The 24,090-nt window shown below is 38.5% G+C and overlaps 1 protein-coding gene across 1 annotated transcript in view; it reads left to right on the top strand.

The window, feature by feature from the left end:
- Positions 1-23,687, top strand: part of c1qtnf12.S (C1q and TNF related 12) — a 49,555-nt gene extending 25,868 nt beyond the window's left edge. The window contains exons 3-8 of the mRNA XM_018227875.2: positions 2,820-2,940; positions 3,179-3,363; positions 4,690-4,798; positions 6,361-6,451; positions 18,685-18,763; positions 22,920-23,687. Coding sequence (XP_018083364.1) covers positions 2,820-2,940; positions 3,179-3,363; positions 4,690-4,798; positions 6,361-6,451; positions 18,685-18,763; positions 22,920-23,018 — 684 coding nt within the window. The 3' untranslated portion in view covers positions 23,019-23,687. The remainder of the gene's footprint in view (positions 1-2,819; positions 2,941-3,178; positions 3,364-4,689; positions 4,799-6,360; positions 6,452-18,684; positions 18,764-22,919) is intronic.
- Positions 23,688-24,090: the final 403 nt, after the last annotated feature.

The raw sequence follows: 24,090 nt of genomic DNA, 5'->3' as shown, positions 1-24,090 counted from the left end.
GGTGTGACCACAAAAAACATAGACAAATACAAGATTCCTCTGCACTCAACCCATTATCAATATATTTAAGACAGCGACATTTTGTGCATACTGCTACTGAAAAATGCCTTACCCTTTAAACAAAACAGGGATTGTTTGTCCATATATTGCAATATATTTAAGCTGGCCAACTACGTCAAAGTCATCCCATATCTGGCCAGTCCTATGCTCAATTTTCATCTGATTCATTAAGAATTCTATGGTTTAATTATACATTTTATAAAAGGGACGAATACGTTTTACCTGCAACTTACTAGCTGCTTTCAAAGTAAAACTCCCAAACTTGGCTGCCCTTTTATTAGACACCAGTGGGATCACCTGACTATAGTTGGAGGGGGTGGGAGCTACAACATGGAGCTGGTCACTGCTCCTGTATAACTATAACAAACAGGGGAAGTTGTGTGTTTTTTAAAAACTAGTGGTGAGCACAACTTCCCCTGTTTGTTATAGTTATACAGGAGCAGTGACCAGCTCCATGTTGTAGCTCCCACCCCCTCCAACTATAGTCAGGTGATCCCACTGGTGTCTAATAAAAGGGCAGCCAAGTTTGGGAGTTTTACTTTGAAAGCAGCTAGTAAGTTGCAGGTAAAACGTATTCGTCCCTTTTATAAAATGTATAATTAAACCATAGAATTCTTAATGAATCAGATGAAAATTGAGCATAGGACTGGCCAGATATGGGATGACTTTGACGTAGTTGGCCAGCTTAAATATATTGCAATATATGGACAAACAATCCCTGTTTTGTTTAAAGGGTAAGGCATTTTTCAGTAGCAGTATGCACAAATGTCGCTGTCTTAAATATATTGATAATGGGTTGAGTGCAGAGGAATCTTGTATTTGTCTATGTTTTTTGTGGTCACACCCTCATTGCACCCCCGCCTAATGATTTTAAAAACTAGTGGTGAGCACAACTTCCCCTGTTTGTTATAGTTATACAGGAGCAGTGACCAGCTCCATGTTGTAGCTCCCACCCCCTCCAACTATAGTCAGGTGATCCCACTGGTGTCTAATAAAAGGGCAGCCAAGTTTGGGAGTTTTACTTTGAAAGCAGCTAGTAAGTTGCAGGTAAAACGTATTCGTCCCTTTTATAAAATGTATAATTAAACCATAGAATTCTTAATGAATCAGATGAAAATTGAGCATAGGACTGGCCAGATATGGGATGACTTTGACGTAGTTGGCCAGCTTAAATATATTGCAATATATGGACAAACAATCCCTGTTTTGTTTAAAGGGTAAGGCATTTTTCAGTAGCAGTATGCACAAAATGTCGCTGTCTTAAATATATTGATAATGGGTTGAGTGCAGAGGAATCTTGTATTTGTCTATATATATATATATATAGATCCTTGGAAGACAGATGCACACCAGGATTTTTTAACCATTACAAAATCATTTCTTTATTCACTGTGGAGTTTTTTTAATATGATAATTATGCATTAATAATAGTTGACAATTCACCAATTGTAATAGCAAAATGTGTTAAAACATCAGATATGTTTTGAAGGTAAATCACCCATTCATGTAGAACATATGCAGGATATTAATAAGAAAGATCCAGGTCCAAACGACTTTTGGGGTTGGTGTATGGAGCCTAACTAGATAGATGCAAAATACTTAAAGACAGTTTATGGAATCAGTTTTCTAGACTCTATCTTTTAATTCCCAGTGTGCTGAGCTGCACATCCCAAATTATCTACTGATGTTTGCATTAGAATCATTGCTTTTGTCTGAATGCCCTCACAGCCACAGGACAATCCATAAGTGCCCAAGGGAGGGAACAGACTGACTTACCAAGCTATGTATCTCAGTGCATCTCTATCTCTTTGCACAAATTCTAATCCCCTGAGTACCCCATCCACTTATCTCATTTGAAGAACTGGGCCACTCAGAGGGTTTGCACATTTGTCAGCCATATGGTGACAGTTTCAGGTAAGGAACATGTAGGGCAGTGACTGACTGGGAGATTTGTCAAGAGTCAAGAGTGTCATTTCATCCATATACGTTTGTACAGTACACAGTGAAACGAAACAATGTTCCTCTAGGACCATGTTGCTACACACAACATTGATGTACCGGACAACAGACAAAAAGTGCAAGTGCAAAAATATGCAACTCCTGCAAGACAGGACAGTTTAGTGCAGGGACAGGACAAGACAATGCACACTCAGCAGATGTAATATGTTAAGTAAATAATGCTAAACATCAGACATGATGGGTGTATCATTGTGATATGACAGTAGCAAGAACATGATAAAGACCATGATAAAGTTCAGATGTGCTCATAGAGAACGATTGTATCCAATGGCTATTTATTTATACAATAAGGTCAGATGGAGTGTGAGATCTGTCCGGTCCTTGAGTATTCGACCAGCAATAAAAATACACGACTGGAGGCATCAAATCTCCTAAATTGTATCTCCATTGGAAATAACTGAAAACTTACATATCGCGAAGTTGCCCAAAGTTTCCCCCAAAGGCAACTTAGGGCGATTTTGGAAGAAGGAAGTGATGCGTTGATTTTATGCCGGCAATTTCAGTTATTTCGAATGGAAATATGTTGTGAATTGATTAGCAAAATGCACTTCTGTTTGTAATGGTTCAATAACCCATACCAATTACTGTTGTTTCTTTCTGTTAATGAAAACAAACATTTGATTGACGGTTCCTGGCAATCGTCTACACCACACTAAAAAATACCAACTGTCTACAATAAATAAGCACTGTCTTTTACATAACTTTCCTCATACTTATTTTTTTAACTTTTGTTTTATCAGCGTGGACTGTTTGGACCACCAGGACCTCCAGGACCCCAAGGACCACCTGGTCCTCCAGGAATGCCTGGAGCTGAAGTTACATATGAAGTCTTGCTACAGGATTTCAAACAATTGCTGAAAGGTAATATATGGGCACTTAGCGATGTAATCACTGGTACAATAAAATAAAAGGAACTGTATTATTCATAAAAGTATTTAACTATTATTAGTCTTGCATTTAGCTGCTAAAAATTGCATTAATAGTGAAGAAATATAACTGTTAGTGAAAATAATATTTTATTCCAGCCTATTAATTCAGCCATATACAGTATTCCTGGGTCTGCAGTACACGTAATTCACTAATTGATATTTTCTACCAGAGGCCACAGAACGTCGCTTGATGTCAGGTGACATCCCAGAGCACACCAGTGAGCTTCCCCCCATTGTGCTGCCAGTTGAGGACCTTTCTCCTTATCGACGGGTGGATGAAGCTTTTCATTGCAGACTTAAGGCACAAGTAATAGTGGACAAGAAGACTTTGGTGGAGCTCCAGAACTTTCAAATGGTAAGAGACTATACTTATTTCCAATATAGAGGCAAATTGTCGAATGCTTCACACACTTCGCGCCACTTCACCAGGCAAAAATTTGTTACCACTACCAGATTCACTAAAATGCGAAGTTGCGTCCTGGGTGGCGAATGCTGGCGACTTTTCGATAGTGTTAATTCAGCAGTGTGAGCATTTCAAAGTGAAATTACACTAGCGAAAGCTTCTGCCTAGGGAAATTTTGTAAATCCTAGCTTACGCTTAGGTCAATTTAAATAGGGCGGGTACATTAAAGTCGTATGGACGTCTTTTATTAGAGATGTTGGTGCAAATGCTTGAAGTGGCCACTTTTTATTACAAATGTCCAATGAACCTGAATAAAGACAAGAGAGATCCTGTAATGCCCTACACATGAGACCTCCCTAAAACAAATGTTCGATGCCCCTCAAATGTCTGAGGAAAAATGTTAACCCAACAAAGTTTAATAGTTAGGACTTTTGCAGGCAATCCCGCTTAAAAAAAAAAAAAAAAGTCGCCAGCGTTTTTACAACTTTAATACATTTCCGGCACACAGGATATGATGTAAGGGACACAAGCTTGAGGAAGATGTAGGTTCATTTTAGCAGTTCGCCCGGTCTAAGGTAGCGAAGTCAACTCTGGCGAAAGAGGTAAAGTTCAGTAAAATTCAAACTTTACTGAATTTGCGGAGCAACGACCATTTGCCAGTGAAAAGTCGCATGACGATAGAGTGTGAATGAATGCTAGCGACGGTCCTGTTCACCAGCGAATTTTCACCTACACCTGTTAATAAATTGCCGATATCCCTGCGGATGGGATTTTTGGTGAAATGTCGCTAGCGTTAGCCACTTCGCCCTTTAGTAAATCTGCCCATAGTATCAGAACAACTGCAGTTGTCATTACAATATGGATGTGCGGTGCCTGCAGGACCAGATTCAAAATGGGACAGAGGGAGCTGCAACTCCAGGTCCCTTTGCATTTAAAGGCCATCATTAAAATCTAGACATCATAGGATCATGGAGCAGTGGACTGGTCAAGACCTGTTATTATACCAGTGATTTGCTTTTGTATTAATATATCGAAATGAGTGTGTATTTTTACATGTCTGAGTATGTAGGGGGATATGTGCTTCTGTTAAGGTGTCTAAATGTATATGCATTATCCTTCTTTGCAGATTCTTCCTCTGTCCTCAAAATGTAGGTCACAGTCTACGTAGATACTGTATTTTTTTCCTCTCTTAAAAACCATCTGCAGAATAAGCCTATTAAATTTTCATTGACATATTTTTGATATTTAGGTAATTATTATATTCCTTTATAATGCTAGCCATCTTCGAAAGGGTCATTCCTGAGAGGATCTGGACTGAATTTAGAAACAGGGCGCTTCACAGCTTCAGTTCCTGGGATATACCAGTTCTCAGCCCATGTTCATATTGGTGAGTTCTATAGCTTTTATTTAACATGAGGCATTACATTATAGCTGTATTTCTACTGGAGCTATAGGCTGCAGTATAAAAAGTAAACTGATCTTGTAGTGTGCTTGGAGTGTGGCCTCTTAAAGTACATTAAATAATATTATTTTATTTTATAAATAATATTATTACGGTGATAACTAAATCTATCACTTCAAGGATTAACATTGTTCCTGTTGCTGAGATTTAATGAAAGTTAAAGGGGTTCTACTCACACAAACATACTTGCTTTTAAGTACATAAAACACTGTTGTATCTTTGTTGAAATATGGCGAAAGCTGGAATTTGTGTCCAGGATCAGTCTGGCAGTTTGGATTATTTTGACCATAGCATCAAGTTGTCAGGGCATGTGCGTCAGTTCAGGGGTCACTTTGTTATAAAAAACTTGAATTGAGTTTAGTCGAATTAGATTCGAGTTTTCGAGTCTTTAAAATTAGTGTTTAGTTTTTTTATTAGTGTTTAGTTTTAGATATTCTATTTTATTATAATATATATATAATAAATAACCCCCCAGTTGAATTTCGAATATATATTAAAATTAAATAGAGTTTAAAAGAACTGGATTAGAAATAAATGTGCCTTCCCATGCACCACTCTCATCCAGCTTTATAAATATAAGCATGTACAAGGCAAATATATTCACTGTGCAAATCATTCTGCGATGCACAGAGTTTATAAATGAGCCCCTCTGTGTCATTACCACTTGTTTCTCTTTCGGTTATACAACCAATGACTTTGGGCCATTGACACTTTTCTGGTCAAAGTCCAATCTATTTTGTTTTATAGATTTATATTAGAAGGCCAACATTTGGTTGAGATGCTGGCCAATTTTGACCATACTAACTACCTGGGCAGGTGTGGAACCTAGGGGGAAGGGGATGCAGTTTAACTGATAATTCCATCTACCAATGACCCTTCTTGATTGGAGGATGGATCATCTCCAGAGTGTACAGAGTGTATACATGTATACATTCAGTGTCGGACATGGGGTAGGCTGCATATAAGGTACGTGCCTGGTTGCGCCCTAGACACAAGAATCTTCTGCCTACCCCTAGTTCTGGCCCTGGTTGAAGGAAAAAAAGTTGTAGAATCGACAATCAATACAACGTGGGAAAAAAACCTGAAGATTTTAACTAGTTAAGAAAAAATGTGTTCCTGCCAAATCTGCTTCAGTTATTCAGCCTTGAGGGAAACAATAAAAGGGTGAATGGAAGTTACTATAATGTAACAGGGACACACTGAGAAATGATATGGTTTCCAAAAAATGCTTGATAGCATAAAAGCAGTTAACAGATTTGCAAATTAAATTAGGCTGTGCCGAACAAATGCCTCCCAAGGGATGTTTCTCCATATCACCATGTGAGGCATTTCTATATATAAATTTTTTTGTGATGAGGTGGTGAAAATGTGTCTGAATGGAAATATTTAATTATTTATTTCAATGTTAATCATCCCCATGTAGCACACTTAATGTTTGCACCTGTAAGACTTTTCAGAATTTGACTTGTTTACTGGCTCTTTTCTAGATCACAGTGAGATCAAGAGTAAGGCTCAGTTGCGTCCTCGTGACAATGTGCGAGTCTCAATGTGCATTGAGTCTATGTGCCATCGATATACGTAAGTAATCCTGCACATAGTTAACTAATTGAAGACTCTCCCTTATCAACTGGTTCACAGTATTGGGGCGAATACAGACTTCAGTATTTCTTGAGATTATTCATGCCTTTACAGTGGCATGCAGGGGGGGCCTGATGTTCGAAAAATGCTTAAATCAAGTACTTCCAACCTAAAATACCATATTACTAAACTGCCCCCAACCACAAGGTTATTAGCCTGTGGTCCTAGAAATAGCAAGTCAATGCACTGGTTAACATTGTAGCACTCGGGTCTTGGGTCTACCAGGGTACTATTTGAAGGATATTTATATCACAAAAGAACATAATGGAATGCGGACTGATGATGATTATATTAACACTAAATGTGATAGAGACCTGTAGATTGTAAGTACCATACACATATGAATGTTTTGATAAAACAAAACAGACAATGTTAAAATTCCCATCTAAAATACGGAATCTAGAAATGGCCACCTGATGACACCAGTTTGAACTTACCCCTTAGTAAACCATCTTTTGGGAGATTTTTTTTATGGTCAGACCATATTTAATGAAACACTTGCACCATATAAGTTCTCGCTTTATTAAAGGTAATAACTAACATTAAGTAGACCACATCAGTGGTTGAAAAGTTAAAGGAAATGTTGACATATATAGTACATCATGTATGGTGGTATCTCTAATGGACAGTATTTGATTATCATATTATAGACTAATATTTTCAGCCAAACAAACTGAGTTTTATATAGGCCTTGCCTGGCATGATGTTCCTTTACCTCTTGTAACAGACCAATACTCCTCATGCAGAATCAGCAAGCAGATTAGTTAGCCTTAGCCACTATGGCTCCTTCCAAAATTGCCCCAACTACCGCAACTATCTCCCTTAGTCACAGGTCTCTTTCTTTGTTCCGTACCCAGAATTCCATAGCAACACCCAAAATCAGCAAGTTGAGTAATATATGTCACTGTAGCTCTTGTCAAACCTTCATAATCACCCTTGTGTTAAAATCACTGAGGTTAAAAAGAAGATTAAATACTGGCAGATAGGAGTGCCCTGCTTTTCTATAGTTGGCCATTGGCATGATGAGATGTTGGTTAATTGGCTCAAGAAACTTGTATTGTCAACTTTTTGTACAACCGTCTTGGTACAAATGTTTCCTTTATTGTGGTAGTTATGGCAGCATATCTTTTTAAGTGATGTAACACCAGGCACTCAGCAAAGCAAAGAACTGTCATTCTTCAAGGATCCAGAGTGTGAGCTGAAAATATTGTTGTTGGAACACTAACATTATTGCCTTTGCTACAATAAGTATTTCTACAGGACATTTGGAGCACTCATCAAAAAATATACTGAATTTCTATGAGAAATTAGTGTATTTACTAAAAAATATGAACTGAAGTTTACTTCCCTTCTAGGCAAGGGACTGGTTAAACATGAAGGTAACCAATCTTACTTTCTTTTCTTTCTTCTATTCACATAGCTCTAGCACATAATAACTGCTCAAAATAATTATACAAAAGTGAATTTACAGGAAGGTCTGACAAATGAAAAACACAAGTAGAAGCCAAATGTCTTTTCAACATATCAGTGTATTTACCTTCCCCAAATCACCCCCTCAGGTCCTGCTCCTCCTTTTAAGCTTTGGTAGGTATATGCCAAGGCAGAATCAGGTTTTGCACTTGTACCGTTACAGCCTCTCTGTTGTCAGCCTGATCTCATGCACTAGAAATGTTCCATTCACATCCTCCTCTGCCCACCAGGCTTGGCACCAATTATTTCCCAGCAGAATTTATTCACTGCATCATTTTCCAGGAAGCTGTGTCTTTTTATTGTTCTGAAGGGACAGACTGATACTGTGTCTCATGAGCTTAGAAATCGTAGGGACTTGGAATCATGCTTTATGCATTTATGGATCACCAGCTTCAAGGCCCAGTAGCTATGTGTACAGACATAAACAAAACATGGGGCAATACAACGCCCAATTAGGGCCCGTATTTTACTGGCCTAGCCGGTAAAACACCTGCCAAGGCCGGGGCCGGTATTACAAATTTGTAGCCTTAAAAAAAATCCCTTGGCCGGCCCCCAATTTGCTCAGAACTTTTTTCCCAGACTTCTGGCTATCGCGCAATGTTGCTCCGCCCCTTTCCTGTCACTGTATGTGGCTCTGCCCCTTTTTGCATCACAGACCACCCCATTTATTCCCGCCCCCACCCACCAGCCGGTAAATTTTTTCAGAAAAGGTGGCAACCCTATGGCCAATATATGCGTACACGTGTTAGCAGAGAGCTGATCTGAACTGTATGTGCAGCTTCTCTGTAAGTGAGACAGACACACCAACTTCTGTGTGAACAGTAACGTGGTTGCTTTATTGAACTCCAACATAACATGTCTGCGACAGGAACTTTTCATAGAGAGCATACACAGGAAGAGGAAGAAGAAAAACACACGGGGTTACAGGTCAAACATGACATCACATTGCTAAGCAACAATAGACCCTCCTTGCATTAAGTGACAGCCACTGGAACAATCTCTGTCTGTTGTTTTCCAACACATCGATCCAGAATGAAAAGTTCTCAACAGTTTTTCTTTGCTGCGTGGAACAAGCGAATCTAGCAGGTGACAGTCAAAAGGAAAGGCATGGTAAAGTTTAGCAAATATTCTCCAATTTGTCATGACAGATTGGCCACCAGAGGCCACTCTTGCCCCTAATTCTATGAATGCATTTTAATGGGGTACACTGTGGCTGTTCCTACTCACAAATAAATAACAAATCTTTGACAATTACCTAGTTACAATGTTGATGATTAAAGCTGGCCATAGACGTGCGGATTTTATTCTTTGTACAAGGAAAGGTCATTCATTTCAATGTAACGATCTACAATTACTCAGTCAGATTAAATAAAGTAGCAAAAATAACAATTAATTGACAGACAGCAATCGTACCAAAGTTATTTGCGACAAATAGTAGTGACAGTCACCCATTGATATCGTCATGCAAAGATATAATCGTTAGCCGACAGAAATCTTCTAACCTGTCTGACTGACTAAACGACCGATCTCTATGGTACGAAAAATTATGGGACAATCCACAGACAGTCTGAAAATCATAGGAAAGAAGGTTTACACAACTTTATCTTTGCAGCTATGGACAGCTTTAGACGTGCAAGCTATCACTAGAGGTGCCTACACCCTTTGGGATGACAGTTCTGTGCTTTGTAGACTTTACCAAGTGACTAGGCACAAAAGTTCATGGATATGGGGAGCAAATTAGCATCCTTGTTGCTCTTCAACTTGTGTCTGGAGCATTATGACCTCTACTCTTAAAAACTGTGTGTGTGTGTCTCTCTTGGTTTATAGTGTGAAACTTTGGTCCATGGGAAAACCTGTTAATTTTGAAATATGCTTTTCACATAGTGGAATCTGATTCATAATCACTATCAAAATATATACAAAGGTGATAAAGCCTGGTTATTTTTTTGGGGGGGGGGGGGATAGAGTGTGTTTCGCTTTGGGAAATGCAGGGAGAAAAGGCTGGAGGTTCTCATATGATCTTCTAAGAGTAAATAGCAGAAAACCGAGAGAACCATGGATTTGAATAAGTCTTCTTGACATATAGAAAGTTGGAAAGTCTGCCAATCTAGAATGTAGTTAATCTATTCTCTAAAAAAAAACTGTACAGAATATCTAGCGGCAAGTGCATAGTTTTTTTGTCCGCCTTGCACAGGGATTTAAAGCAAGGAGTACACAAAATAAATAACATACAAGGTGGCTCAATTGAAGGGTTTATTAGTGCAAAACAATCACAGCAAGCAACGTCAAAAACATTGTATCACATTATTTTAAAAAATACTCTAAGGAAGCGCTCAATGGCATGAAACATGTCAGGAGGGAGTGGCTGATATGGGGTATGCTGACAGAGGGAGGACACTGCCTTGTGATATGTTATATAGATTGATGCCATGTTTTTGATGTTTTTGCTGTGATTATTTTGATCTAATTAACACTTGAATTTAGCCACCTTGCATATTATTTATTTTTTCTACTACATGTTATTGGACCCTATGTCAAGGGGCTCAAACAGTGACAGTAAATATTCAATCTTTGTTTGTTTAAATGATTTAAAGCAAGGAGAAGTCAGCTTTCACTAATCTAATGAAGAAAAAGATGCATTTCTAACATTTTAATGCTGTTCCTAATAATATCCTGATTAGACAGGAGTGAAAAGTGTAGGAAAGATAAAGCACAGTACATATGGGAGCTGGATTAAAAAAAATGGAGGGGTTCCTCATAGGCACTCCCTGATATGTTTGTTCTTTAGCTAAACTCTCAGTAGAAGACAGGGGTATGAAGTCATGTTACGACTGTGCACTTCTGTGCTTAATGAGTCTACAAACAAGGCAGATAAAGTGTCAGTTTGCTCATCAAATTAGCTTTTGCAATAGAAAACTGTTTGTAGATCTTGAAACGTGCTTTTTATCTCTGTGCTGGAGGTGAAAATGTTGGGTTTGCATAAAGTGCCACTTTAGGGACATGAAGAGGTCATGAACACATTCCAAACTGGACACAATGTAGATCATATGTTGATGCATGCCTGTGCTCTGGTATAAGTTAAAATTAAATCCATCCTATCACTTATAAATAGTAGGGATGCACCGAATCCATTATTTGGGATTCGGCCGAATCCTTGGTCAAAGATTCGGACGGATACCGAACCGAATCCAAATCCTAATTTGCATATGCAAATTAGGGGCAGGAAAGGAAAAAGTGGAAAAAATCTTCTTTGGTGACAAAAAGTCACGTGATTTCCCTACCTGCCCCTAATTTACGTATGCAAATTAGGAATCAGATTCAATTCGGCCAGGCACAAGGATTCGGCCGAATCATGCTGAAAAAGGCAGAGTCCTGTCTGAATCCCGAACCGAATCCTGGATTCGGTGCATCCCTAATAAATAGTGAGCAACTGCGTCTGTTGGAGGTAACAACACCCTGGACCTGGTGGTAGTTTCAGTGTTTCCCACAGCATATTGCTTAATTTATCGGTTTAATCACATTTACACATGTGACATTATGGTGCTACTATATTGCTTGCCAGGTGTAGCACTATCCTCAAACTTCAACAGAACCTCGGCTGAGGCAACAGCATGACAGTTCCAACTCAAACAGAGCAACAGAAATCTTGTCACACAATGGCAAGGAACTTTACATGAGAGCTAAACTCATGTTATAATTAGGGTTAGGGATGCACCGAATCCAGCATTCGGTTCGGGATTCGGCCAGGATTTAGCTTTTTTCAGTAGGATTCTGATTTGGCTGAATCATTCTGCGCGGCCGAAATGAATCCAAATCCTAATTTGCATATGCAAATTAGGATTCGGTTTGGTATTTGGCCGAATCTTGAAGGATTCAGGGGTTCGGCCAAATCCAAAATAGTGGATTCGGTGCATCCCTAATTAGGGTGCAGTTAAACTTTTAAAGTATGCAAGATGGATACCGGATACCTGATACCCCTTTTTGATACTATTCTTTGAGTTATAAAAGGTATTGTATTTTTTATTTTGTAATACCATTGGAATTTGGAGTAATTGTAAATAAAGATAATAATGTTGTGACTAAATTTGGTGCCATCAGAAATGTATTTAATACAATGATCCTCACAGCAAGAGGGAGATCTTGGCAGGAAAACAGAATAGTGCTATAGACAACCGAGCAGTAATGAGCACTCATGTGGCCATCATCACCTCCATATTACTTACTAAGATAAATAAAGCTGTGTAACTAGGAAAGGGAAAACCTTAATAACCAAATACGTCTCTGTGTGTTATTACCAGAGACTCTGGGTTTTTTTGGCAGCCAACAAAAATGAGAAATGTGGTAGACTGTCCATTGCACAGTTTCTTTGTTCTGCAAACCACCTGTGCCCATGGGCATATGTGTCAGGGAAGGCTGTAACAAAGCCAGAAGCTTTATTTGCTTTTCTTTGCTGACTTTTGTGTTATTAACTGGATGTGTCCACAGTAGCCCTCCCATATACTGTACTTTCCTTGGCCTGAAGTACCTGACAACATCTAATTCAGTATAGATAGTAAACCACCTACTGCTTTTGTAGACCTATATAGAACATATAGATTTTCTCTGTTTACTGTAATTTTTAGTAACCTAACTACCATATAGCAGACTTTGTGACTGTGAGAGAACCCAGGGGAGAGGGGGGTTTGGAGGTTGTGGGGTCTGCTGTATAGCTCAGATTCATGTGTGGTCCACTACAAACAAGGTGGGGGCAAGGAGATAGTATGTTGGCGAGACTGAGGACAGACACGTGGCTAAGCATGTCTAGTCAGTCGGTAGTTAAAGTGGACCTGTCACACAGACACAAAAATCTGTATAATAAAAGTCCTTTTCAAATTAAACATGAAATCCAATTTCTATTTTTTTATTAAAGCATTCATAGCTGTTATAAACTCATTTAAACATCTCAGCTGTCCATCAAATATTGCCTGCCCCTCCTCTATGCCTAGGCATAGAGGTGGGGCAGACAATTACTTTCACTTTCCGTTCAGCACTTCCTATATGTCACTGCTCTCCCCACATTCCCACAGTTCTCTAAACCATTTAATTGTGTAACCAGGGCATGGGGATGGACATCAGGTCCCCCATTCTGGTGCACAAACAAGATTCTGAGATGATACAAGGCTTGTCTTAATAACAGTGTCCACAAAATGGCTCCTGCCTGCTTGTTATAATTATGAATTCCCAGACTGAAGCAAACAAGATTCAAATAATTTATATAGCGTAAGTAAATTTTATTTTGCTTGACTAATGTGAGAAAATAGGATTTTGAATATTTATTTTGGTTGACGGGTCCCCTTTAATTATACATATATCTATACACTAGGAGATAGAACTTGCTGAAGGTTAGATTACAAGGGATGGTGGCATCTGGAGCATAGGGCTCTGTCCTTTGCTTTTTAATTTGTTTATAAATTACTTTGAAGTTGGCATTGTAAGCAAAATGATACTCTCCATGCAGCATGTTGTTTTAACTAAATTAGAGAACTGCAAATTGGCAAATCAGGTTTAATGTTGATAGATACATTGTTATGTACTTGGGCAAAAATAACCTTACACCACATAGAAGTGTGTTGTGGGCCTACTTCACTGAGAAAAATTTTGGAATTTTCGAGATGACAGACTGTGCAACTCTAGGCTTGCATAAAAAAGGTCATTGACTAGAGATGAAAAAATACTTTTTAGGCTGTGGGTGAACTCCAAGACATATGTAGATAAATCAATGTTATTGATATGCAGCATATCATACATTGAAATAAATGCTGGAATAATGTGAGCATAATACAACACAATGGAGAATACTGAGCTTTTGATAATGGGGGTTGCTTGACTGGGTAGATTAAAGGTTGTGTATAATATTCCTTAAATGGAATGTAAACAAAATCTTTATGTAAACATGCTCCATCTGAACACAACATGGCTTCTGATTTATGCTTGTTCAGTCTAACTTTATGAAGTTCTCCCTGGTTTGTTGTATATGCCCCTAACATTAACACTCTATCCTGTGAGTTTCACCAATGATCTGTAGTGTGGGTGAATGGACACTATTATCATGGAAGAATCTAAGCAGAAAATCACAAATCAGGACTAGATCCACCTGATATATATCATAACATGTTGTTAGCATGCTTACTGTACAAGCAGTATCTGCCCTCTCAATGTATTAATTAGGCTGAGATAGTATAAAGGCAATGAGTGAAAATGATAACTTCTTTATACTGGACAAACAGCTTTGAATATGATAAATGTAGTAGGACTAGAGTCAGGGTTATGTAAGCACATTTTGCTGTTGTATCACAGATAAAATACACATTTTCAGCAGAATACAATAGCTTCTAGATTTTGCAGATAGATTTTTCACAGTACATGTAATTTTTGGGGGAATTATCTTTGGTAGACAGGTTTTGGCTTCCACATTCTGAAATATCCTGGGCTTCTCACTAAGCCATGTTGACTCTCCACTCCAGGGATACCAATTCACCAGCCTTTGGCTTGTCTCACCTTCTGGCTTTCCTCAATCACTTTTGTCACCTGCTCACATCTCCCTCTGCTCCTTGCAGTGACAGGCAGCAACCCTAGCCCCTCTGGGAGTTCCTAACACAGACAGGTAACCTTCCTGTTCTGTGTCCTGCTCAGAGAGAGCCTCCTAATGCTCTCACTACCATTAAATACTGTTCCACAGGACAGCCTTCCTGTGGAAAGTGAGCTCCAACATTGCCAGACAGCAAACATCTCCCACTATGGAGAAATTAAAGGCAAAACACTTCTCTGTGGTCACTCTACCACTATATATATAAGACAAATAGCAGTATGTGCACAAACCATTCTTCACCTACGCAAGGAATGGCTACTATACTGCTTTAAATTCTCTACATCCAGTTACAACGCCACTGTCTATTTATGACCAGTAGAAGTGGTTGTTATTGCTATAAACAGAGAATTGATTCTCCTCCTTCAATAAATACAAGAAGCCATGTGTTACATTGAATTGTCGGATTTAGACAAATTCCCTCCTCAGGTGCGAAGCCTAAATACATATTCATATTTAAATAAAAAAACCCTGCAACAAGCCCCAGAACATCTCTGAAAATAGAATGTGTCACCTCTTCTGGTGTCCAGTGCTTAATAGTCTCTTAAACAGTTATTCCCTGTGTGGCTGGACCCCCAAGGAGAAGCTTAAAGAAGTGGTGGGGGCTCAGCTGAAGGCTACAACTTCCAAAATTTTAAAAATACAAAAAAATATGGGATTTGTCTAAATTCGAAACAAAATCGAATATTTGGTGCTAAATCTCTAAACTACATTTTACATTTGGGAATATTTTAAGTGGCTGACACTGAAAAAATGTATCTGCCTCTGTCACAATAGTTTCATGGGGATGATTAAGCAGCACAGTTTAGCAAAGCATTTATTTCAGTGCTTGTGCAATTGTGGTTGTAGCATAATAAGAGAAATGGAACCAGGCGAGACAATAGTGGACTCTAATACAAAACAAAATCGCAACACAATGACTTTGTTACTAAAGGACATTTAGAAAGTAAGGTAGGGCAAGGATAAATATGATGTTTTTGCCAGTCTTAATTATGTTCTCCATTTTTATTAGGTTATCAAACTGATCCTTAGATGTGTTTTGCTGTGTGAATAAAGCCATTGTTTTCTCCACTCATAATTACATTAATTATACAACACTAAGATGCTATTTAATGAGCACTGTTTTAACCACCAGGCATCATTTCTGGAACAAAGGGTTCCTTAGACTTAGTTAATGTACATACCACGATTCCCTGGAAGCAGACTGAATTATTTAGTACAGTATGTGTTCTGGTATGCCCTGGCAAAAGGTTGCCTTGATTACTGCAACTTACTCCTCACAGGTATCCCAACAAGTCACCTTTCACAACTCCAATCTGTTCTAAATGCGGCCACTAGACTCATTCATCTAGCTCGCCGCTCAACATCAGCTGCTCCCAATATGTATGTCCCTTCACTGGCTCCCAATCTCTTCTAGAATCAAATTCAAATTACTTACACTCACATTCAAGGCCCTTAATATTGAAACCCCTCCCTATATTTCATCTCTAATCTCCAAATACACTCCTTCACGAAACCTACGCTCTGCTTCTGATCTTCGCCTCACTTCTCCTCTGGTCACTTCTGCCCATTCTCGTCTACAAGACTTCTCTCGGGCTTCTGCTTTTCTCTGGAACTCTCTGCCACAAGCTGTCAGACTTTCTCCTTCCTTCCAAACTTTCAAGCGCTCCTTAAAGACCCATCTGTTTAAAGAGGCCTATTCGATGTACCTTAATTAATCATTGCTGTATCCAAAATGACAAAATGTTTATATAATCCTAATGTCTCAATTGTACCCTAACCTTTTAGTTTGTAAACTCTAATCTCTAGGTCCTTCTAACCCTATTGTATTTTGTAATCCTTGTTTGTTATCCACCATTTATTCCCTGTTTGCTATAACTGCAAGTAAAGCACTGCGTATCTTGACAGCGCTATATAAATAAATGATGATGATGATGATATATATTTATCTGTATGTATTATTTAGCCTTACAGTAAGTTTTGACTTACCCACTTTTACCAATACCTGATAAAACACTTCTGCTTCCTATAACAACAGCTGCCACCCGCTCAGTCTAATTTGGCAGCTACTTTTACATTTTGCAACCAAATTAAGTGCTGATGTACTGTCTCAGCAGATCAGCTGAAATATTCATTTTTTCATGAGTCTAGGCACTGTTCAGACAAGGCTATAGAGAATTTTAACAAATACAACTAAAGGGAAACTAACTTCCCAAATATTTTTCTTGTATTTTTGTAACCATAACACATAGGGGCAAATTCACTAAGCGCCGAAGCGCCGAATGCTAGCGTTAATTCGCTAGCGTTTGGCATTTTCGTTACTGCGCAAATTCACTAACGCACGCTGGCGTAGTTACGCTAGTGTTACTTTGCACCCTTACGCCTGGCGAATTTTCGCTAGCGACGTAACTACACAAATTCACTAACTTGCGCAGTGTACTGAACGCTACCTTTTACGCTAGACTTCCTTCGCCACCTCAGACCTGGCGAAGCGCAATAGAGTAGATAGGGATTGTTTCAAAAAAAGTCAAAATTTTTTCTAAGTCCCAAAAAACGCTGGCGTGTTTTCTACATTATGGGTGATAGGCTGAAAAAGATCGAAAAATTTTTTGGGGCTCCCCTCCTTCCCCCCTACATTTCCTGACTCATGGCAACTTACCTAGACAGTGGGCACATGTGTAAGGCAAAATAAAATTTTTATTTGCTGACTTGAAGGTTTTCTAGGCATTTGTAGTGCTGATACGTATTCCTCCATTGAAATTTGGCGCCGTATGCAAATTAGCCTTCGCTAGCGTAACTTCGCTTTACATAGCGAATCAACGCTAGCGCAACTTCGCAACCTTACGCTAACCCTGAGCGCAACTTTGGATTTTAGTGAATTTGCGGAGCGCTGGCGAAACTACGCCTGGCGAAGTGCTGCGAAGCGCGGCGAAGTTGCGCCTGGCGCAACTTCGCATCTTAGTGAATTTGCCCCATAGGCTCCCAAAATCTAGGGCTACCGGTTGTGTTATGGGGAAAAGCAGTGGATGACAAACCCAACCTGAAGACCAAATGGAGGAAAGGTTCATGGAGCTGGTTTATTTGCTAGATATTCCTGGAATCACATTCTGAAAACCCCTTACAATTAGATACAGGGCAAATGCTTTGCCATTCCTGAATGAGTAGCCCAAAAGGCCAGTTAATGTTATTGAAACTCTAGGCCAGTGATCGCCAACCAGTACCTCGCAAGCAACATGTTGCTCACCAAGCCCTTGGCTGAAGCTCCCAATGTGCTTGAATGTGGCTCATTGGTAAAAAAAAGTAGGTGACCTCTGCTGTAAGCAGATCATAAATTCAACAATGTTTTCATGTGGTTGTATTCCTGCTTAGACTTTAGGGGGGGGGGGGTTACCAAAGATAGAGCTATAAGGGGTGTTTGAACCTAGAAAAGTCTGAAAATCACTGCTACCCTCCAACAGGAAAGAGATTGTGGTCAAACTCTTTCCACCAATAATATTGTTCAGAAGCACAGGGTGTGACGTTCATGGAGTGGTGACAATTGACCATCCAGTTAAAAATACTCAAAAACTGAAATCCATTTCAATGTGTTGTTAATTAAATTTTCTTTGCTTTACACGGTGCTTCCAATTGAATAATACAAACATCTCTTCATTAAACTGAAATCCAATTTTGTTATGAATGAATGTGTTATTTAAATTTTAATTGGTGAAAATATTGACTGATCAAATTAAATTGATATAACTTGAAAAATGAGGCCAATGTTCATCCTAAACACATTAAACCGTGGTGTAACTGAGCTCTCTCCTAATCCAAACACACAGTTAACCCATAAAAAACCAGATAAAACAGATAACCATAGTCTTTAATATAGCATGTCCTGCGTGGAAATGTTCACCCTTCATATCAGCCTTTTCTCAGAAGAGCATATCATCTAATTAATGTTCTTATGTAGCTGAGTAGTTGTCATAATACATTTTTTTCTACTGTGTTATAAATAAAAGTTTTTTTTTTAGTTTGCATTTCTCAGCAATACAGAGTTAAACGAGGGCATTCATTTTGACAAATGCTGTTGTTTTAGGTCCCTGGAAGTGATTGCTGGTTTGGAAAGCAACAGTAAGATATTCACTGTTCACGTGCAGGGATTGTTACAGTTGCAGGTAAGAAAAAGAAGGAATATTCTTTGGATGCAAGCTATGTGTGAAATGAATAGCACTTCATTAGCACCAGACATCTTTTAAAAGTCTGCACTTGGGGGGGGGGTGCTGAAAACTGAATTGTCCTACTGTAATTGTACCTTTTATTTATACCCTTCTGATTTAAATGAAGATGAATCATGTAACATTTTGTCTTGCCAGTCCTTACAGGATTTAACAAGTCAGTAAACTCATCTCTCTCATTAACAGTGACTATTGTATTCTTGTACTAACAATCTTTCACTACTCGTCTCTTGTTTAAAACATGATACCAATCCCCCACAATGCAGTAAGTTCAAGTTGGGATATCCCCACCCCTCCGTTGCATACCCTCAGGGGCAAATTAGAAGAGATCTGATATTATGCCACATGCACTGTATCTGCTTTACAAATAAAATGTGGTAACTGACATCCCTGTGTATATATTATGTTATGTGTTTTAGTCCACACTAGCCATTTTATTGATTTAACTGAAAAAACATTCTGCACAAAGTACACTCTAAGCCTTTTAGCAGTGATATTTAACTTCCTATTCCCTACCCTATAGAATAAATGATGTAGATCACCCATAGAGAGACAGAGATATAGAAAACCAGTATTATCCTACTACATAGCATATTCCAGTATTCATTTGGTTATTGGGTATTAGAAGGTAATTCACTTCACTGGACATTATGTCCAAACATACATCCAACTTTCACCAGTGATCACTCAGATCAGTCTGTGTGCTGATATATCACTAATCTGAATTATTTTGCCAAATCAGCTTTGGTGTCTTTTGTCTATAGTAGGGACCCATCCACAACCCACAAAACAAACAGTTTGGTATGGGATCATTATAAAGTCTGCTAAAAGATTGGCCTTGTGTGACCATCATTAAGGGTGGTGACACATCATTAAGTCGACCAGTGACAAATCTCCTCTTCTTCGGGTGACTAATCTTCCGAAAAGCCCTCCCGCCAGCTAGAATGTAAACCGCCAGCAGGGTGGCACTGGGAACATTTTGTTTTCCAAAGTCGCCCGAAGTTGCCTCACGAGCAAAGTTTGGGCGACTTTGGAAAACAAAGTGCACCAAATCCCATCCCGTCTGCAATTTACATTCTAGCCGGTAGGAAGGCTTTTTGGGGAGATTAGTCGCCCGAAGAAGAGGAGATTTGTCGATGAGTGACTGATCTCCCTGGAATCTTAGCGTGTCACCACCTTATAGGGTCACAGACTTCTCAATTCAACTGTTTTCCAGCTGAACTGTATGATCTTTTGTGTGTGTGTATCTGGGGCCAATGAAACTTTGATGTGATTACACCAAAGGTGATCAGCCTGACTAATTTAACTGACCAATGACTCCAGTTTGAGGGCCCGAATAGTGCCCCAAGTGCCACTGATGGACCCTAAAGTAAGATGCTTGACTGTAAAGCTATGGTTTTTCAGGACCTGATAGACATCATTTTCCATGTTCAATAAAGCAGAGAGGTAAATAAGAACAATTACATTTAGGGATTGAGACAGAAGTAAAAAGCTTGATATTTTTCAAAAACATGCATTGGTAGTTATGCTATAACGTGTAGACCACCAGCAAAGATGCATTACTTGGATACAAAATGTGCATATTTATATAGAAATCACATCACCAAAGAACAGTGCAAAGCCACTGTCACTATCCCTTTATATCATGTTTAGGGACTTGAGGCCTCAAGGCTCACCATTCTATATTGCTCTTCTGCTTATTTATATAATATATTTCCCCCCTCCTATAAAGAAGTTTTAGTGATTTACAGTATTAGACCTGAAACAGTATCTCTACACTTCTGTATGACAGTAGTTACTTCTGCTTAAAATAACAAGAGGCGTAAATAAGACTCTAGACTGCAATGTTTGAGATCTTTTGAAATTAATATAATGAAAAAACAAAGAGATGGCGAGTATAAATATACTGCAGCATGGAATGCTGTCAGTATAGCTATTAACAACAGTTAACCTTTTGTTAAGAATATAGAATGATTCCATTCTAAAGCTGGTCACATACATGCCAGTTATCCAACTGATGAGTGTATGAGTGAATGATTTACATGCAGTTTGGCAGCACACATAAGGTACATATGAGCCAACTGGGTGGATTGCAGGTAATTACTTAAAAAACTTATTGACAATAGTTTAGCCACAATAGTCCAAACTAGAACATAATTTTTATTCTGTAGAATGCTTTACCATACCTGAGTAAACAATTCTAGAAGCTCTCTGTTTGTTTAGGATAGGAGCTGCCATATTTGCTTGGTGTGACATCACTTCCTGCCTGAGTCTTCTTGCTCACTGATAGATCTTAGGCTCATATTACAGTAAGTAGGGGAGGAGAGGGAAAGAGGAGCAAACTGAGCATGCTCAAGCCTGTGCCCTGAAAGGTTTATGCTGAAAGTCTGATAAAGAAGCCCATGTGTACACAATAGCAGAAAAGAAATGTGGTGTTTCTTTTGACAGAGGAGTCATAACAGCATTACTTTAATTGTTTACTGGTGTATTTATATAGGCCTTTCTGAAGAAGTTTTTTCAATCTCGGCGAAACTCACATTTTTAAAAACCCCAAGGGGCAGATTTATCAAGGTTCGAATTTTGAAGTACAAAAAACTTTGAAATTCGACCATCGAATTGAAAAACTTTGCAATCGTACGTTCGAATAAAAATTGTTTGATCGAAGGATTTTTATTCGATGTGTGAAGACTTTAAAAAAGTTCCCCATAGGTTAACATAGCACTTCGGCAGGTTTCATTTGGCGAAGTATTGAAGTCGAAGTTTTTTTAAAGAGACAATACTTCGAATGGTCGAATATTCAAAGGATTTTTACTTAGAATCGAAGTCGAAGTAAATTCTAAGTTGTAGTATCCTATTCGATGGTCGAAGTATCCAACAAATTACTTTGAATTTCAAATTTTTTTACTTTTCCCTCTAATTCACTTCGACCTTTGATAAATCTGCCCCCAAATGTCTACTCAAAAGATCCGAATATTATAATAATATGAACGAATGAAAATGCAGAATGAATCTGAATAAGAATTTGAAAACCTAAAAATCCTTGTTTTCCTCAGAATTTTTGTGCAATTACAAATGAAAAAATTTGAAAACCTCTAAATGCTCAAGGCAAAGAAAGATTTTACAATTGGAAAAGGACAGTTCTCATTGACTTCTACTTGACCTCCATAGCTTTTAGATGGAGAAATTGTGTACTAGAGGTTTTTGTGGTTTTTACACAAAATAAATAACATTTTTGTGTAATCATTCGAATACACAATTTTTAGTGCTAAAACGTTTTATTCGGGGAAATGTTCATAACAAATGTTAATAAACTCCTCTTTCTTCCGTAAGAGGAAAGGAGAAGAGAACAGTAAATATCTTTACAGGTTCATTTTTCCCCTCTTATTGTAAATTCATACATTATATTAATCAAAATGTATAGATGTTTTGTAACAAGCAGAGTAATAGTTGATTGTGCTTAAGAGAAACACCTTCACTGTTTTGTACGTTGAACACCTTTCAATTGGAAACTCACAGGGTGCGGCATAATTCTCTCATGCAGTTCAAACAATTAGCTAAGATTTATGTTATTTTGTTAAGTATCCTGCTTAGCATTGTATTTTATCTTGCTAATGCCACTTCAAACTGTACTGGGAAAAGGTTCCTTTGGAGACTGTTTATTTGATATTTGTTTTGTTTCATTGAAAATCTTGGAATCATAAAATTCTGCAAAGCCGGTCTTTCTTCGGTTCGTTTTCTGGAACATTAGCAGTTGTCTGCATGAGACAGCGAGCTCTGAGCGTTATTGTTTTTGGATTGAATAGACATTATATTGTGAGCCATTAGACTTCCACTGCAGAATTTGTTTTTCTAGTAGATGAGCAGCTTTAAAATAGTCCTGAAGCATATGGTTTGTTCCTCTGCTTTGGTTCCAAGAACAGGGAAATATTATTGTAGTGATAGTTTATAAAAGCAATGGGCTGTGTGTTTCAACGAGTGCAAATACCGTCTCAGGCGTGTTCATTCAAAGCTGCTGAGATATGTGCAAATAACAAGAGATTATATATCTACACTATATGTGCATCACCATAATGCCAGTTTTTTTGTGTCTCAATAGGTTGGCCAGTATACCTCTATATTTGTGGACAATAGTGCAGGAGCTCCGATCACTGTACAAAATGGGTCTGATTTTATGGGCATCCTTATGGGTCTTTAAGCCAACCCCAAGAATTGCAGAAAGCTTCTCCTTGACTTCAAAAACCAGCAACACTCCGACATGCACATTAACACAAATGCAAAGAAGGACAATTCCACGTGGTCCAGTTGAGATCTGCTCCAGATGAAATGCTTGGCAATTACAGCATGGGGGATGGAAATGACGTACAACACTTTTCCTGTTGCTGCCGCTGCTGCTTATAGACTTTCCACTTCCAGAGAAACATATTTCAGAGAAAATGCTTTGCAAGTTTGTTTACCAACGAAGGAGTTAATATATATATATATAAATATATCTTCTGGACACTGTAAAAATATAGATTTAAGCAGAGGAACCTGTCCCCCCCCCCTTTTAATTTCTTTTGCTATGGGTTGAGTCCTGGAATACGATGGGGAGCTCAAAAAGTGCATATATTTTAAGACTTTGCTGATACTGATGAATCAACTACTACGGACATGTTTTTTAATGAGAACTATTTGCTGTGGTTCCTGTGTTGATCAGTGAGGAACCAAAGAAAAATGAAAAAAGAATCACAACAGAGGGATCATGTGGTTATTTTTGTGACACTATTATTCCACAGATTGTTAGGGGCCCTGTATTGTTTTTATATCATAAAGTGCTGCGTACAATGGCTGTATGTTAATAAACAGTACTTTCATATTAATTCAACAGTAAGGTAAATAGACTCCACTTTATGCTTAATTTCTTTACAAACAAACATAGCACAACCTTTAATGCTATCTGCTCCTAAAATGACAATGGAAATTACAATGGGAAGGGGGGCAGGGCGCATATTGCAAGTGAAGTCATAAAATTTTTTGTCCACAGTGGACTTATCTATCCCAAGTTATGTTCATCTTTTTATCTTGTTGAAGCTCTAGCATTGCCTGCTAACACTTTATTCAAGGGCATCCAATAACCCAACACCTTCCTTGTATACTGTATATTGAAAGGTGGATGGGGAGCATTAAGTACACGGCTCCCTTGAGTTTCACTTTGCTCCCTATGCTGGATTGTAGGGTGCAACCAGTACACAAGGATACAGAGATTAGCTGCTCTTCTTCAGAATCAA

Source organism: Xenopus laevis, chromosome 7S, assembly GCF_017654675.1.
Source record: "Xenopus laevis strain J_2021 chromosome 7S, Xenopus_laevis_v10.1, whole genome shotgun sequence".
Classification (NCBI taxonomy): Eukaryota; Metazoa; Chordata; class Amphibia; order Anura; family Pipidae; genus Xenopus; species Xenopus laevis.
This window is presented reverse-complemented; position numbering and strand designations above follow the sequence as displayed.